Consider the following 16,701-nt stretch of genomic DNA (forward strand, 5'->3'; position numbering starts at 1 on the left):
AGGGGTCCAAGGGGTCCACGGTCCACCAGCCTCATTTTATATATGTTTATGTTGAGATACAAAGATCTGCTTACATAGCCTCCCCCATACCCCTCCGGACGCTTGAGACACTCCAGACGCTCCAGATAATCATAAAAAAGGGTCCGGTGCCTTCAGAACTGGAGTCTCTCAGTTGCGGGTGGATGTCACCGAGCAAGGACCGAGGAAATGTCATCATAACGCCTGAGGTGTGTGAGAGAAAACCTAGAGCGAACCCATCGGGAGCCCATAATAAATCCATACAATAGTGGGCGCCCCCCGGAGACCGCGCCGTCCCAACATGGCCCTGGATTACGTACGGACTTCACGATAATAGTGAATTGTGACACTTGTGATTTGTAGCCGATGGCAAAAAATCTGTATTTGATTTTTATTATGGGGATGTCCTGAAGATCGTCATCCGCGTTTCGTCATATCTACCCACTTCTCCGGTCCACAGCTCGACTCATGCTGGAGCCTTGTGGGGTCGAAGGAGGACCGGACCTTGCGGGCGCGCAGGGCACGATGGGCAACTGGGCCCCTGGCGACCTGTAGCGCAGCCTGCCAATGCTGGGCCTGGCGGCGGCAACGGGATGATGTCGAACGGCGGCCAAAAGATCACGGCATCCATCGCAAGCGGCCGAGAGCCAAGCCGAATTTGGCCAACGCTGCCCACGCTGCCCACGGTTGGTTCATTTTCGAAGAAAGAGGCTGCATGAACCGGTCTTGTCGCCATGGCTGGAATGTCGCCCAGAACCCTATCTGTTTCGCCTCTTTCCGTGCCTGAGCGGTGTGTTCAATGTCGATCTTAGGACGAGAGCCAAGCAACTGATACATCCTGACATCCAGCAATTCCCTTACTTCAAAAGAGTGGGTGTGATAAATCACAATCACCATTGTTCCATATTCCGAGCTTCCGAATTTATGCTGTGTTACATTTCTTTTCTCGTTTTTCTTACCATAACCACCATAAACAGCAATAACAGCCAACCACAGCCCCCATAACTTGCATAGCACAGTAGGTAGGCTAGCATAATCTAGCATAAGTTATAGCGAAGAATCCCGCAAATTGGTACGAGGAAACTTAGAATACAACTTAGAACGCAACTTCAAGGTTGGAAATTATATTATACATCGATGGATCCATGCATACATACCGACATAAATATGGATACCTATACCTGCCTACCTACTAAAGTAGGCACTCGCAACCGATCGATCACTTCTTACTGCATGCATGCGCGGTACCAAGTACGAACAAAATCTGACGAAGAATTTTTTTTCGCATCATTAGCCTTGTGCTGCTGATGCTAGAATCTCTACGGACATTATTACTCTGGTCCATAAGCACTCTATGCATATGGCCCCAAGTCGTAGTAAACGCAACAGGAACCCTTGTCATTATTGAACACCCATCTCGTTTCCATTCAGAGATAGTGAAAAAAAAAAGAAAAAGAAAATAACCTGCAAATATTTATGCCCGAGACTCTACGACGAATGAAAATACCATGTGCCATGCCGCCCACTGTAATCAATCAATACACACAACACCTCAAGTACAGTCTCGCGGATATAACGCTAATTAGTACTCGCCCTAATTCCGTAAACTGGCAGAGTAACCAGGAACTTTTTATTCTTTATGGTACAGGTATCACTTCAATGTTCATTAGACGAATCGGAACTTCTTGGAGTCGTCCGACGAAGACGACGAAGTCGCCGCCGCTGCTGTCGTCATCGATGCCGTACCCGGACCCGTGTACCCGGGCGAGCCGGTTCCCGTCTCCGTTCGATTCTTAGTGTCGTTGTGATCCTGGGTGGGACCCGGCTGAGCTAGGGGAATCGGGAGCTTCTCCAGATTCTTCTCCAACGCAGGTCCGATTTGTTTGCCTCCAACGGCTGGTGCAACGATTAGGGCGACGAAAACGACAAGCATGACGAAGTAGAGGACGGCGTAGCGAATAACACGTCTTCTCCTGAGCTTCGATTGCTTCATCGAGTAGATAGGCGGGCGAATTTGTCGGCTGTAAGTTTATATGTTAGCAACTAGAACCAATACTGAGGTGTGAGCGAACAATGCAACGTACCTTGGTCGGAGCCAGAACAGCATCATAGAATGCAAAGTATCGACCTGGGGGATGAGGATGACAGGCAGCATGATGAACAAAAGGATGTGGCCGAGGATGAAATCCGCGGCGAACATGCTCAGCTCCGTAATCTTGCAGAGATATTCACGTGCCGGCTGAGAGATCGAGTGCCAACCCATAGAATACCATTTTCCTGTCCAGAACGCAATGTTGGACTGATCTGTCTTGAATTCACGAGTGAGAGCCAGCGACACGATGAGCTTCAGGATAAACCTTTGCATCGCAATAGCCGTGATCATTCCCAAAAGGGTCTTGGTAAAGTCGAAGCCCTCAAGGAAGAACATGACTTCGAAAAATACTAGGAGAACAATGACGGCTACGGCGTGGGCAATTGCTGCCAGCACACTACCGAACTTCTTGCAGCACATACTAAGTAGCGGACCCATGCAGCAGGCCATGCCGAAGAGACCACCGAGTAGGCCGGCGTTAATACCAACAGGTGCGAAGGCGACGACAGCAACACGGATAAGAGACGCGGTAGGCTTAGCAGAATCGTCTAACGGCTTAACACCGGTTTGCGCGTTGATGAACAGGTATGGGATAAGTGTTGTTGCCACAAAGAGAAGCGGAGCAATAATCTCGCCGAAAACCAGGTTGGTGATGGCCGCACGGGGCACGTCAGAGGACAGTTTGCCGGACGGGTCTCCTAGCACCTTGCGCTTGTAACCGGTAATCCTCGTACGTGACAGACGACAGAAGGAAATCCATGAAGACGAGTGACTGAGCGAGTTACCACGCGAGAGCCAGCGGAGGTAGTCACGGTAGTCAATGAAGAAATCATTCCATGCGAATTGGTGAGGGTTGTAAAGGAATGGCGAGATGACCAGAGCAAGAAGCGAAACCCAGAAGTAGACCAACGCAGCCTGCCACACGGTTAAGGTCGCAAATAGCAACATCATCAACAGACGGGCACCAAAGTAGATGGATGGACCGGCGAACCGAGAGTACAAGACGCCGAAAGGAATGCGGGCAGTGGCAAAACCACGACCAGTACCAATGTAGCGGGCACCACCGAAGGACAGATCCTGTGTGACAGAGTTGGCGTAAATTTGACAAACGAACACCTCGAAGAATGGCGAGAAAGAGCAGAACTGCTTCGCCAGACGGGTAGCCGCACGCAGCACACCACGCTCGGTAAGTTCCTGAACAATCAAAGGTACGAAGGCCAAGAAGAACACGACGAAGATAGAAATAACGCAGCGGTAGATCCAGTCCATGAGAGCATCCGTGTTCGCACATCCTGTAGGGTACAAGGGGTCCGTAATAGGAACGTTCCGGTTGTATTCACAGGCAATAGTCTGGTTCCGAAGTGAGCCGATGTTAATAAGGACTATCATGAACATCTCGACAGACAACATAATAAAGATGTTGTTCAAATGGAAACCAGCGTGGGCGTAGTAGAATGACAAGAAGCGGTCGAGGGGTAGCTGTGTGCCGAGGTAGTAGTACTCGCGAGATAACATCTGTTCACCCATACCAGTACCGATCTTGGTGGTGAAGTTGAGAATGGATCCAAAACCAAGATCACGACCCTTACCACACTGGTAGTATTCACAGTGCTTGATACGTCCACCACGGAGGAGAGCATTCATACCAGCGTAGATATCCTCGTTCAAATGCAGACCCTTTTGAGCCTTAGAGACACCACCACGAGTATTCATGAAGATACCGTTGAGGAAATCCGGGTGACCATAATGAAGCTTACCACCAATCTGGGATAGCGTTCTGGCGAAGAGCGTGCCGAACGTCTGTTCCTTACCGGCAGCGACGTCACCAAGAATACCAATGTTCTCAGAGAAAATGTACTCGCGAGCACCCAAGATAGCGACAGGAGCTTGGGTCTCGTTCTTGACACCAGGCGTGTATGGGGAAACATTTTCAAGCTTCATTTCCTCAAATTCGGCAAGAACCGACCGAATCTTTAGGCATTCTTCCAGGTAGTTGTCTTGGTTGGCGTCGATAAGCTGGATGTATTCACCACGGTAGAAGATGATGGAGTGGTTCTGGTTATCAGACTTGCCGTCACCGAGCACGGGGTTGCCAGAAAGCTGAATGCGGAACTTGGGACGTCGCATGCCGTTCTCCATTAGTTCAGAGTGACCATCAACCAAAGCAGAGTAGATACGAGGCTCTTCGCCCTCGACTAGAGGCGGCTCTTCGTCAAGGTAAGCAATCTGTAAATCGGGGTAGGCTCTTAGTAGGAATTCAGCGTTCTCCATCTCCTCTTTCTTGAACTTGGCGTAGCGCTGCATAGAGACGACCAGCTTGAACTTGCGTCGGGCCATTCTCTCCAGTTCACGCTCCAACTTCTCAGAGCTACCACCGAACATTTGGACGACTTCGGGGTTCTCAACACGATAGAGCAACTTAATGGCACGGCTGTAGTTCATGAAACCAGAGATAGTACGGTAAAGAGTCTGCGAGCGGAGAGATGCCCAGATACGAGTTCGGAGAGTGTACTCAGGAGCAGAGGACTTGAAACCAATACAGTAGAACGGAAGATCGTCAATCTTGCTCTTGGCCGTGTCCTTTTCCGTCTTTTCTTCATCTCCATTGAATTGAGAGGTCTCATCAGCAAGAATCTTGGTATCTTTCACAAAGCAGTCCCATTCGTGAGGGTGTAGCTGCTTAAGGTATTCAAGCTGTGTAACGCGAGAGTAAGGCTCGTCTTCACGAATAATCTCTCGGAGAGTAAGCAGAATCTTTTCACCATAGTGGGGGATCAGAACAGTGAAGGTTGGCATGTTGTCAACAGGTAGAGGTTCCGGGATCGGCGTAGAAAGAGACTGCGCGAAGAAAGAAATACGACGCTCGGCTTCGCTGTGGTTCGGGAAAAATTCTGTCTTGAACGAATGATCCTCTTGGGAGACGAAGAACGTTGGCGCACGTAGAGTGCGTTTGCCCTCCTGCTCGGATGGAACCTGGTGGTAAAGCAGCTTCTGGACATGGTCGATGGCCAACAGATGTTCTCGGTACATGGATATCACGATAGCGTTCCAGATTTGCGAGATCAAAACCTTGGGCTTGTACTTGATCTCCATGTCCGTCGTAGCCAGGATCTTGGAGTAGATTCGCTTGGGAAGTCGCGAGAAGATATTACGCCAAGGAGTCCAGATGGACGAACCAAGGTAGAATGATCGAGCAATAGAGAAGACGGTGTTAAGCAGGACATACCACATGTACGTGTCGAGGAAGAACAGAATCAAGTCGGTGAGGGTCATAAGAACCATGACAATCGTCGGCTGGTAAGCACACAAGGTGTTACCGATCTGAGCATCACCAAGACAGGTAGACACATCCATAATTTGGAGATAACGAATCGGGTCTCGGAGAGACAATGTGAGATAAATGTATGATTCTCCAAATTTGGCACCAAAAACCGCCGTCCAGAGGAAATAGGACAAAGCTCGATCGTTGCCCTTCAAGTGCGGCCAGCTAGCAGTAAATGTCTGGCTGGCAACATAACGACGAGAGTTCTTGGTTAAGTAACTGCCGAAGAGCGCACCAAGCGGCATAACGGCGAAGAAGATAAACGTGATCAGCGCGATAAAAAATCCGGCAATACCCAAGGCTAAGGCAGGCGTTGCGTTCTGATCCTTCGCGAAACCGAAGACGTAAACACTAGGAGCCAGGTTGATTATAAAGACGACGATTAAGAAGAGCAGTCGCTTGCTGAGATGTTGAGCACCAGCCCATCGTCGTGGGACGTACGCCCACTCGGCACAGGTAGCTATGATCTGGATCAACGAAGCAATGGCACCACCGGCACTAACGATAGCCCACTGCGCAGATGCCGGCGGCTGCTGGTTCACCTGCTGTTCGTACGAAGTACCGACCAGTAGAGTCGGAACGTTGTGTGCGGTGTAGAACCAGAACATGGTCAAGTGGATAACCCAGATACGATTGAAGTTAACAATGACGTGGAACCATGACCGTGTCTCCTTGTAGGTCTTGAAGAAGCACTTTTTCCAGTTCACCTCTTTCAGCTTAAGGTAGCGCTCCGCCGGAGGAACATCAACCAATTTGCTCTTGTCATTGAGAACGATACGCTCAATACCTTCGGGGTACCAGAAAAGCTGGTTGCAATCATCGTAACCGATGATTTGGTTGTGATCACGTTCTCGTCGGACATAGACTCCGTTATAAATCTCGTATCCTTGGTCCCTGCAGTATTGGTATAAGGGTGTAATCACATTGTTCAAGAACGTGCCCTCCTCGACCGGCTCAACCAGGTTTTGGCAGGCGGGCGAATTTAGGTAGTCGTCCGCGCACTTGAAGATGAAGCAAAGGCACTCGGCCATAAAACGGACCTGGTTTGCTTCGCCCCAACATAGAAGGAACAGGGCAATTTGACGAACCCGGTCGTGCTGGGACATGCGGTTCATTCGGGTCTTCCATCGGTACTCGGCTGCTTCCAGACTGTCGTCACCTTCTAGATCTTCCAGAACCTGGTCTTCGTTCTGATCACCCTTCTTGCCCTTGGCCTTCTTCTTCGACTTGCGTGCTTTCTTGCCCATATTCGCAAAGCCGACTGCATCATCCAAGTCAAGATGAGCAGCGAAGTACCACTTTCGGTAGTTGGCGTTGTCACCACCAATGTAATCGGCGTGTAGAGACAGTAGAGCTTGGTTTGGCGTCATTCGGGAAGCTCTTGAATCAAGCAGAACCATCAAGTGGTCGTACATGTTTCGCATGCTATCCCGCTGAAATCCAAATTTGTTGGTAAGGTCGAGGAAAATGTCCTCAACTTCTTCTTTGGACAGGGGAATCTGCGCGTCGGAAGTCCATGCTGGGTATGGTTCGCGAGACCTTTGAATACCCGGGACATTTCCGTAGTCCATTCCATAATTGGGAGTGGAAGCACCTGACGATCGATTTCCGCCGTAGGAGACTTGGGAGGAGGGCGGCCTGTACCCGCGGCCCTGTTGGTCGTAACCACTGTATCTCTCGTCGCCGCGACCGTAATAGTCCATATCAGTAGCACGAGCCATGTCGGATCTCATGGTGAAATCGCTAAACGTCTCGGAATCCTCTTCAGAATCGCCTCGACGTCCACCATTGCCGTTATAACCACCCTGACCATAGTGATCATAATAGCCGTTACCATCATCGTAGTAGTCTCCACCTTGCTGGTACTGATCGTGGTTATCGTAGTAACCGCCTTCCGCGGCGTAAGGGTTGTTGGCATCTGCGTTGTAGTAGCCACTTCATGTCATGTCAGTAACCAACTCCAAATTGATAAGATGTGGACTGCGCAAACTTACGATTCGTCGTAGTAGCCATCGTTTGCATGGTGGCCCTGGGCCTGACCTTGGCCATGTGCATCGTAGCCGTTATTGTCATAGTATTGACCGTGTTGTTCATCTTGGTAGTAAGAATCGTGATTCTGCCCGTAGGCTTCGTTGTAGTCGTGGTGACCACCTCCTGGATAGCCCGACATTTTGGCAATTCGGGACTAGGTAAAAGACGTGATCTGCGACGGGCGGTTTAGTTAGTAAAATGTAGGTAGGCATTGAGATGTGCGCTGCATGTTAAATGCCATAAAATGAGCGGCAGATCGACGATTCAAGGGATTACTTACAATTCAGAAACCCATTAGATTTTTATTGGTGGTTGGCGAGCTTAATCAGGAGTGACTCTACTGTCAAGAGTGGGTTTGTCGTGATTAATATTATTACTTGTAATATGGAGAATCAGTGTGGCCGGCCACAAGCAAGAATTGGTCTTTGTGACAGGGTTTGAGGGTAAAGAGTAGTGAGGGTAACGAGTAGTGAGTGGTAGTGAGAAGTAATAAGTCGACTGTTGTTTGTTGACTTGGAAAGGATTGGCTGAATTGGTTGTGTATTGTCGTTTCTGCGTTGGCTCCTAGCGCTACGCGGGATGGCGCAGGTGTCAGAAGTTGCAGGTGGGAAGTGCAAAGTGGAAGAAAAGTGAATGTTGACTTCCAAAAGTGCTCCTAACGAACGCGACCGGTAGGAAGGTAGGCACTAATTGTAGTATCGATTTAGTGTCGTAATTAGCGCGCCGAGCCCCTGACAGGTTGGTGTGTAACTCGAGGTTGGGTCAGAAAACGCGTTTATGATTGGAGAATCTGACAAATTCCACCACCAATTTCTCTCCCTTTTTTTCCTTTTCCTTACGTGGCTGGTGACGGTGAGTTCCGAAACCTCGGTGCTTCTACGCCTCGTAATAATTCAGTCGATATTTCTTTTTCTATTCTCGAACGATTGACGATGGGATTTTTCTCAAATCCGTTGGATGAGCAGATTGAACCAAGTACAAGTACTTTTTGTTGGAGTCCTTTAACTTTTAGGTTTTCGCGGACCGTTAAAACGAGCGTGCGTTGACGATTCAACGGGAAAGCGGGAGCGAAACACAAAAGGGGGCGGCCGAATTGTACGTGGAAGTAACGAAAGGATTCAACTCTCACAAAACTCTCTTCGATCCTCTTTTCCTAATTCTTTTCCTGCAAATCTTCACTCGTTATCCCCTGAGCACCAGAGACGAAGCGGCGAATTGGCACAAGAAAGAAACGAGGGAGAAAGGGGAAGCAAGAGAGAAGAAAGGAGAATTAAAAGTTCGATGGGTGAAAGCGAGTGTAAAACAAGTTTTGTCAAGGGCAGGACCGGGGGGGAAAGGGATTGGGAGTATGGAACTTGGGATCGAGAATCAAGAAAAATGTCAGAAAGGAGAAATAAGGCCAGGGGGAATCGGGGCAAAGCTTAGCCCAGTCCCAACCAACGATACCCGTGGTAAAGTGTCACCCCTTAAGCAAGGGTGTGCTACAGGTACCTCAGTACCTATTAAAACCTACATAGGTACATCTACACTACGTCGTAACCTTGTAATGGAGTACAATAGATGCGTATACAGTGTGCTAGTCTACTTCTGCGGGGCGAAATGTGCTATCCACAGATGGTATCTTCAGTTCGTCACCGGCACATCCGGTGAAAATCAGCGATTAAACCGATCAAATATTTCGGCACCTATGTCAAGTCGCCACGACGCTTCCTATCACAGTGCATTACAAAAAGGGAATGATCGAGATTGAAACCGGGGACATTGCAACCTACGTACATAGCAGGCATAGTAAAGGGGAGAGACAGACGAAAGATATGTAGGATGTGGCTGTGTTACGGAGTTGCTGCTGGAGGCGAGAAGTGGGACTAATGCAATGGAGTTTCCTGGTTTCGCTTGGTAAAAAGTATCGTACTATCAATTAGACTACGAGTTTCCATTAAAAAGGCGTTAAAGAAGAACATATAGGGAGAGAATAACTGGTGGGGTGTGCAATTGCCAGAACGAGCCGTCTCTGATTCATCAGTAGCAAGGCCACGTCCTATTGGTTGACACGGCCCAGTTCAGACAGGGATGATTAGGAGTAATTAGGAGTAGGCTTGTTCAGGCTTGTTCCAACCTTCCAAGCCTGCGGTCGCTAGTTGCAAGTACAGTGTTGATAGCACTGTATTTATATCAGGGCCGCGTAGACTATGGTGCTACACTATTCTTCGACGTACTATTAACGTAGCTGGCGGAGGCAAACCCACCACAAACTTCAGAAGCTCTGCAGGTCTTTTATCGAACTGCCAAAACTCTTGACAGAATCTTAGCTGAAGACTTCCCACACTCCCACTTACATTAAGGTCGAGATGTCAGTTGTCATCTGATGTTCTTGCCCGGCTGTGAGTGTTGTACAGAGGTGTATGCATGTTTGAGTTTACCTCATCTTTTTCCTTATTTTAATATTTTGCTGTACTTACTTTGCCGACAGCCAAAACCTACCACTACAGTTATATCCGAAGCTAGTGCCGTACTTTGTACACATCCAATCCTCAAAAATAGCACCCGCCCACCCGCCAGCCCGCCTCTCCTTATCCCCTTTCCCTTTTCCCTCGTCTAAGCATGTACGTACGCGATATACATAGTACATAATAGTCGAACACATCTAAATAGCGTAATAGGTACTAACCCAAATCGACTTGGCCTTATCATCATCAATAATGCTGTCGATCAACTCTTTAGAATATGTATATATGTACAAACCGGTTTCTACGTAGACTCATGGTCAAAAAGCACAGGCTAGTCCCGTCACATCATGATACCCGCGACATATGCGTGGGCAATTTAAGGACCTTATCAGCCATGAGCTGCCGTAGCATGAACTATGCTATGCACGTAACTAATAAGGATAGGAAGAAAAGTTTCATCTCAACTCAATCTCCGCATTAGAAAAAGAATGACGACCATATTCAGAAGAAACGTGAGATTCGTATATAAAAAGGCAAACATCGTGTTGTCTTCAATGTTCGTTCGTATTGCCCATCGATAGGTCGTCCTCGGGAAGCACTGTAACCCACCCAGCAGCTGAACTAGCCTTCCAAGGCTCCTCCAAGGCTTTTGCCACCAGTTCCCTCCTCGAATACGATCTACCTAGTAGTTTGTATGGTGAAAACAGCTAGACGATGCTACTACGACGTAGTATGCAGGACACGTGCCGACACCAACTTTGATAATGCATCTCAGTTAACCCTCACATGTAGTGCATGATGACATTGATATTTTAAACTTAGTATCTGGTTTCGGCCATCGACACAAGAATACAGAATACAGAATATTGGATGGGTATTTGCATGCTCAGGTACTCTGCATACAGGAGTCAAAAAATTAAAAATCCAGGCTCAAAAGTCGGGAGCAAGCAAAGTCCTATTGCCTCGTAATTAGACGATCGACTGTGGTGGCACCCAATGAAAAGACCAAGAGATACACCTTCACTTTAACGGCTAGTCCAATGACCAGCCCCGTCGTATGCAGGTACCGGCCATTGCCTCTTCTCGTGGCTTTCGATGACGAAATGGCCAAATCACATACGTGTACATACATCGCTACATGCGTAGTGCAATTTACTATCTCGCATGAAAAAAGATGGCATGGTGAGAAACCATACACGCGTCTAGTTTGCAATGGCTGGCTTCCGTTCCCACTGAGCGAGCTGAGGCTGATGAGCACTTTCTCCCGTCCACTTCACAAGAACTACAAGATTTACTACATACAAGATTTGACTAGATCTGTAGTTCTTGAGGAAAACTTCTCCTGATCGGCACGCTAATCCGAAGATATTAATAACACATGTTAGACTAACGTCTTACGGAGTAGAAGATTTTTTTTTCAGTCTGCTGAAAAGTTGGCCGAACGAATAGCTCAGCGTGCGAGGGCTAGAACTGGAAGATCCTGGTAAAGACTGTAACCTGCTATAGACGTTGGTCTGTGGAATGAGCTAGCAAGATTGAACTCAAACCAAGACTGTTCTTCAATGGCCAATCTATTCTAGGCCACTTATTAGGACGTGGGTCCATCTTGAGATCCGGCGATGAACGGTAGGATTCAGCTTCCAAATCTCAGGGGCTCGCAGCACCGACGCCAACATCCTTGATTGGCTGCGCCTCTTTAGGGCGCATACCTAGTACGCAGTCTTTAAAGCCGTGAATTCCGTTATTCTAGCAATAGCAGACTCAGAGTCCAAGCAGCAAGGAGCAAGGATGACAAATATAGTTATAAGATCGATCGACTTGAAGTTCCTGTCCGTCCGTTCGGATTGCATATGATCATTGATGGCTCCAAGCTTACCTAGATCAAACAGTCAAAGAACAATTCGCGTTGCGAGAGCTGTGCGAAGTCATTGGTTACATGTCACCAGCAATTACGGTTCTTTTCAGCTCGATGTGTTTGCCTGCTCAGGTAATCAGGTAAGTATACTGCTCAACCCGCAACTCTGCCAATGAGACACTTGGCCTTCATCCCTATCAACTCATGTATACATATGGGGAGTAATATTCTCCATCAGCCTTCAGACTCTCGATAGGACATCGACCACGAGTATTCCCGTTATTGCGAAGTTTGCTAGTGTGTGCTCATGTGGATTGTTTAATTTTGTTTGATAGATCATGTCGACCCTTACATACAAATTATGTTATAAAACTCTGGGCTTCGTAATAGAGTAAATAGCTAAGTTGAATATCAGAATATCAGAACAGATAATGATTCCAATCAAAACTGTAGAGAATGCCTCCTCCCGCCAACATACCCAACTAAAAGGATCCTAAGACGCCATGTTCATGAGTTTCTATGTGTGCTACCAAACCCAGACATCGCACTGCATACGCAAGTACCGAAGCCACTTTACGGCCGACTTCAAAGACCTTTACCCCAAGGCCGTCTTCTAATTTTCCCCTTGTACTGCGATATACGATATAGAATCAAGTATCAGTCTTCAGTGTTGTAATAAATCTCGAGTTGAGTTTCTTCTTGCAGGTAACTGAACATAAAATACTGGGGACAGTACGTACTGTAACTAACCCCGCGTTGCCTGGCAACCACTAAAAGCAATCATGGAGCCTATCAAACTTCAACTCTCCAACTTTGGTCCCATCAGTCAACGACACCTCAAGATATAAAAAATATTTTACGCGACTACTAGTACATAATGAGTACCGCAGCATGATCATCGCATAGAAAGGATAAATGGCAAATATGTCTGACGCGTTAGGGGATAGTAGTGAGGACGAATTTCCAGAGGTCGACGTGGTTGTCCGACAATATCGACACAAAGTGAAAGGTAGACAACCAGAGGGAGATCGCGATGACGAAGAATTCAGTTCACGAAATGTAACCAAAACTACATCGCAGAAGAGAAGCGAGGTTACAAATACGCCTGCAGTGAAAGCAACGCCTCTTCGGCGGCGGAAACTAGGCCAAACCCAAACTACTGACCAGTCTCTTCTAAAGCCCTGGGGAAAGACAGTATCTAGCAAAGAGGAGAAGAGTCGGGCCCCAAATTCCAGAGGCCATCGCGCTACTGTCCAAGTCAAAGGAGAAATTATCGAGCTCGATTCTTCTTCCAAGGTCGTACCAGAACTTATGTCATCAAGAGCCCGACAACATGATCATCATGGTGTTTCATCGAGTACAGACTCAAAGCCAATTTCAATAAAGGCTGAGAAGCTTCAGAGGGATGGCAACAGAAAAGCCTCGAATATAAACACGAGACCAGTCCCTAAGAAGTTGCCTAAGAGTTCACTGCTTTCGAATGTGTCTGGTGAAGAATCAGATATGTTCGAGGACATTCAGGAGTCAAGTGAAGAGGTGTCCGAGTTCGTCTCTGAATCAGATTCGGAAACAGATGCTTGGAATTCAGGTTCTGAACATTCTGTGACACCGCGAACACGGCGTTCAAGAAGTCCCACCATCCAATGGGCAAATCCACAAAGAACATTATTCAAAAGCCCAGATAAGAAAGCGGCTCCCAGCAACAAACAACCCCAGGCAACAATCGATGATCTAACCAAACGCCCACCCAAACAACGGGGGACGCTTAAAACGTTAAAGGCATCCCAATCAGGGGGAAACTTGGAAGATGTTTTCCAAAAACTTCAGATGTAAGCCAACTGCAAGGCATCTCTTATTTTATTTCTACCATGGCGGAGCCACCAGGAGACACTGACAACCCTACCAGCTTTAACGAGGACTCAGAGCCAGACGAGCCCTCGGTAAAAAGAAATCAGAAACCCATCCTAGAACCTACCACGCCCAGGAAAACGCTCAAGACAGTCCCGGCCTCCCCCCTCAAAACACCCAAGATCCCCGCGTCACCCTGGAAGCCCGAGCACAAGGAATTTTGGGACTCCGAGGCGCATTTCGGCTGGATCGACAAGCACTCGCCGGAGAAGAAGCCGGAGAGCCCCAAGAAAGCCGAGGCCAAGCCGACGGCGCAGGAGCTTAAGGCCGAGGCGAAGCGCAAGTACGGCACGAGCCCGGAGAAGAAGAAGGCGCGCATGGCCTTCGACGCGGTCAAGGAGGAGCTCGCACGCTCCTTCCTCCAGGAGCTCGACGACCGCATCACGGACGGCAAGCTGTCGCGGCTGACGGAGGACACCGGCGGTCTGCGCATCACGTGGTCGAACGCGCTCCTCTCGACGGCCGGGCGCGCGCACTGGAAGTGCAAGACGCAGTCGACGACGACGAAGAACGCGGACGGCGTGCAGACGAGCCGGCACGAGACGCGGGAGCATACCGGGACGATCGAGCTCTCGAGCAAGGTCCTGTGCAACGAGCACGACCTCCTCAACACGGTCGCCCACGAGTTCTGCCACCTCGCCGTCTTCATCCTCAACGGCAAGCCCAAGGCCCCGCACGGCGCCGAATTCAAGGCCCTGGGCGCGCGGTGCGGCCGCGCCTTCGCCGACCGCGGCATCGTCGTCACCACCAAGCACAACTACGAGATCGAGTACAAGTACGTCTGGGAGTGCGAGGGGTGCCGGGCCCAGATCAGGCGGCACTCGCGCAGCATCGACCCGGGGACCCAGCGCTGCGGCACGTGTCGCGGCGCGCTGAGACAGGTCAAGCCTACGCCGCGCGGCGGCGGCGGGGGTGCTTCGACGCCGACGAACGGCGTCGAGGGAAGTAGTAGCGGTGGCCCGGCAACGGCGAAGAAGAAGCCGAGCGCGTGGCACGAGTTCCTGAGCCAGGAGATGAAGGCGCTGGGCCAGAGCAAGCCGGGCATGTCGTTCAAGGAGAAGATGGCGGTCGCGTCGGCCAAGTGGAAGGAGCGGGAGAGGACGATCAAGGAGCTGCGGACCGCCGTGGAGGTTCTGAAGATCGAGGATGGCGACCAGGACGAAGTTGAGGTGAAGCAGGAGGAGGATGGAGCAGCGAAGGATCAGCCTAATGCCTAGATGGGCGGCTCGATATACCGGCGCTTGCGACGTCTTCTATTTAAGTTTCTGGAGTAATAGACTGGAAATGGCATTACGATTACGGAAGGGTTATCACATTGAACGGGTCTAGCAGATTGTATCTACCGAGCTCGCGGGCGGACAGACATAATGCGGTTCTATGTACCTACGCAGGTAGTTAGATGCCCGTGATGGGTATGGCAGGCGCGCTGTCTACATAGGGCGTCGTCTTAATCGTCTGGATGACTTAATGAGATTGTCACTTTTTGGAGAGCCCATCACTTCAATTTCACGTTGATCGTCGTCGTACTTATAGTTCCTTTTGCATCTAAACAAGATAGAGGCCATCCCCCAAGTATCATAGCAACCGAAGCGATTCGTAATTCATTCCAAACCTGAAGCCTCAAAGAACGGACCGCCAAATAGATCACAAAGGAAACGTAATTCCTCGAAACTTCTGTCGCGAATCTCGTCGCATTGTTCTTCCTTTTCTCGTTGCCCCCTTCCTGTTAATGAAACCCCAATCCTAGTTTCCTCGTAGTATGTCATCGCCGCCATCTTTCCAACCATACCTCATCATTGGAGCGCATTTCACCCATCCCATATTACATCTACGTCGTCTTATCGACAGATTCGCCCTCAGACCCCGTTAAACAGATCCCAGTCCTTAACCCGGAAGGTCTCCCAGATCTTGGCGGCGTAGTCGACGGCATCCCCGATAAGCTTGCCCTGCTTTCCGAGTTGGAGGTCGACGTCCTCCTCGTCGTATTCGCCCTTGATATGCGGCACGTTGATGGTGATGAGCAAGTCGGTCTTCTCGCGCTCGAGCCGCACCAGCGTCAGGATGATGGCAGTGAAGTCGGTCTTGGTGCCGGATCGTGCTTCTGATTCCGACTTGTGCGGAGAAACGGTCGCGATCAACGTGTACGCAGGAATGTCCTCGCTGTCGGGGTGGCGATACCATGCGCGTTAGTCCATCTACGGATCAGTTTCGGGCTACGGTATTACATACTCGAGTCGCGAGAACAGGGTGGGCGTGGTATTCCAGACCTTGACGCGGTCGAGATCGTCTCCCACCAGGTCCTCGAGGTGAGTCGTCAAGGCGCTGCCGTCGATCTCCGGGCTAGAACCCGGGCCGCCGACGCGCTCGGCGATGTCGAAGATGATGCTCGTGAAGCCATCCTTGTCGATGTACACTTCTTCGTTGTCGGGGACTTGTCTTATAGCGCTGGATTGCGGAGAAGCGGGTTGCGCATGTTAGCCACATTGCTTGTATGAAGCTACCATGATCTATCTGCAATCTATTTGCGATAAAGGGAGGGAACATATATATGCACACATACCTCACGTCGGCGAAGCTAGCTGGGAGGTCGCAGATGAGAGCCCCTCCATATAGCGGGGTGCTCTTGTAGGAGGTCATCGTGAAGAGAAAAGATTATATTCTGGGTGTATGGGGGACAAATCGGCAGGTGTACGGATTCAAATAATTCCACAGGGAGATAATCAGGGTATAACAGAATACCTGTCTTTTCTTAGTATCGCATTAAAGTGCGAAAATATCAAGTTTGATCGGGCGATTGCTTTCCAGGTTGTACATCTGCCACTTTCCCGGTTTGGTGGGGCGGCCGATGATGTAACTAGTAGCTTCATGTACCTACGTGCTTGCCTCAGACCAGAGTTGTCCCATCCCATTGGAGCTACCTACATATTGATGCTTTCCTGCCTAACATACCTATTCTAACTCAAAACATGCTTGGTTTTATTAGTCCTGTTTGATTTCCTACCCATCATCCTCTAGTCCTATAATATCA

At 49.3% G+C, this 16,701-nt stretch overlaps 4 protein-coding genes across 4 annotated transcripts; 1 reads left to right on the plus strand and 3 right to left on the minus strand.

Annotated features, from left to right (window-relative positions):
* Window positions 1–458: 458 nt before the first annotated feature.
* F4807DRAFT_166337 (uncharacterized protein) lies at window positions 459–1,278 on the minus strand. The gene has a single exon (XM_047993397.1). It carries the CDS (start codon window positions 1,060–1,062, stop codon window positions 637–639), a length of 426 nt encoding a protein of 141 aa, XP_047852289.1. The 5' UTR covers window positions 1,063–1,278; the 3' UTR covers window positions 459–636.
* A 274-nt stretch (window positions 1,279–1,552) lies between these two features.
* Window positions 1,553–8,260, minus strand: F4807DRAFT_166354 (glycosyltransferase family 48 protein). The gene is made up of 4 exons (XM_047993399.1): window positions 7,744–8,260; window positions 7,427–7,635; window positions 2,103–7,367; window positions 1,553–2,039 (listed from the first exon to the last, which is right to left on the minus strand). The coding sequence occupies exons 2-4, from the start codon at window positions 7,600–7,602 to the stop codon at window positions 1,685–1,687; spliced, it is 5,796 nt and encodes a 1,931-aa protein (XP_047852290.1). The 5' UTR covers window positions 7,603–7,635; window positions 7,744–8,260; the 3' UTR covers window positions 1,553–1,684.
* A 4,051-nt stretch (window positions 8,261–12,311) lies between these two features.
* On the plus strand, window positions 12,312–15,224 carry F4807DRAFT_166502 (SprT-like family-domain-containing protein). Its single transcript, XM_047993401.1, has 2 exons — window positions 12,312–13,594; window positions 13,672–15,224. Exons 1-2 carry the CDS (start codon window positions 12,681–12,683, stop codon window positions 14,888–14,890), a joined length of 2,133 nt encoding a protein of 710 aa, XP_047852291.1. The 5' UTR covers window positions 12,312–12,680; the 3' UTR covers window positions 14,891–15,224.
* F4807DRAFT_433295 (Mog1p/PsbP-like protein) lies at window positions 15,169–16,535 on the minus strand. The gene is made up of 3 exons (XM_047998663.1): window positions 16,234–16,535; window positions 15,903–16,118; window positions 15,169–15,833 (listed from the first exon to the last, which is right to left on the minus strand). Exons 1-3 carry the CDS (start codon window positions 16,308–16,310, stop codon window positions 15,530–15,532), a joined length of 597 nt encoding a protein of 198 aa, XP_047852292.1. The 5' UTR covers window positions 16,311–16,535; the 3' UTR covers window positions 15,169–15,529.
* Between the last annotated feature and the right edge of the window lie 166 nt (window positions 16,536–16,701).

This window comes from Annulohypoxylon truncatum (assembly GCF_022578515.1).
Source record: "Annulohypoxylon truncatum strain CBS 140777 unplaced genomic scaffold F4807scaffold_25, whole genome shotgun sequence".
NCBI classification, from domain to species: Eukaryota; Fungi; Ascomycota; class Sordariomycetes; order Xylariales; family Hypoxylaceae; genus Annulohypoxylon; species Annulohypoxylon truncatum.

Coding starts and splice junctions, on each gene's coding strand:
- F4807DRAFT_166337 (XM_047993397.1), bottom strand. CDS start 1,062: ATGCTAGATTATGCTAGCCTACCTACTGTGCTATGCAAGTTATGGGGG.
- F4807DRAFT_166354 (XM_047993399.1), bottom strand. CDS start 7,602: ATGTCGGGCTATCCAGGAGGTGGTCACCACGACTACAACGAAGCCTAC. Junction 7,368..7,426: donor GATGGCTACTACGACGAATC/GTAAGTTTGCGC, acceptor CATGACATGAAG/TGGCTACTACAACGCAGATG. Junction 2,040..2,102: donor CTGTTCTGGCTCCGACCAAG/GTACGTTGCATT, acceptor ATAAACTTACAG/CCGACAAATTCGCCCGCCTA.
- F4807DRAFT_166502 (XM_047993401.1), top strand. CDS start 12,681: ATGGCAAATATGTCTGACGCGTTAGGGGATAGTAGTGAGGACGAATTT. Junction 13,595..13,671: donor GTTTTCCAAAAACTTCAGAT/GTAAGCCAACTG, acceptor CAACCCTACCAG/CTTTAACGAGGACTCAGAGC.
- F4807DRAFT_433295 (XM_047998663.1), bottom strand. CDS start 16,310: ATGACCTCCTACAAGAGCACCCCGCTATATGGAGGGGCTCTCATCTGC. Junction 16,119..16,233: donor GCTAGCTTCGCCGACGTGAG/GTATGTGTGCAT, acceptor TCCGCAATCCAG/CGCTATAAGACAAGTCCCCG. Junction 15,834..15,902: donor ACCCTGTTCTCGCGACTCGA/GTATGTAATACC, acceptor CCACCCCGACAG/CGAGGACATTCCTGCGTACA.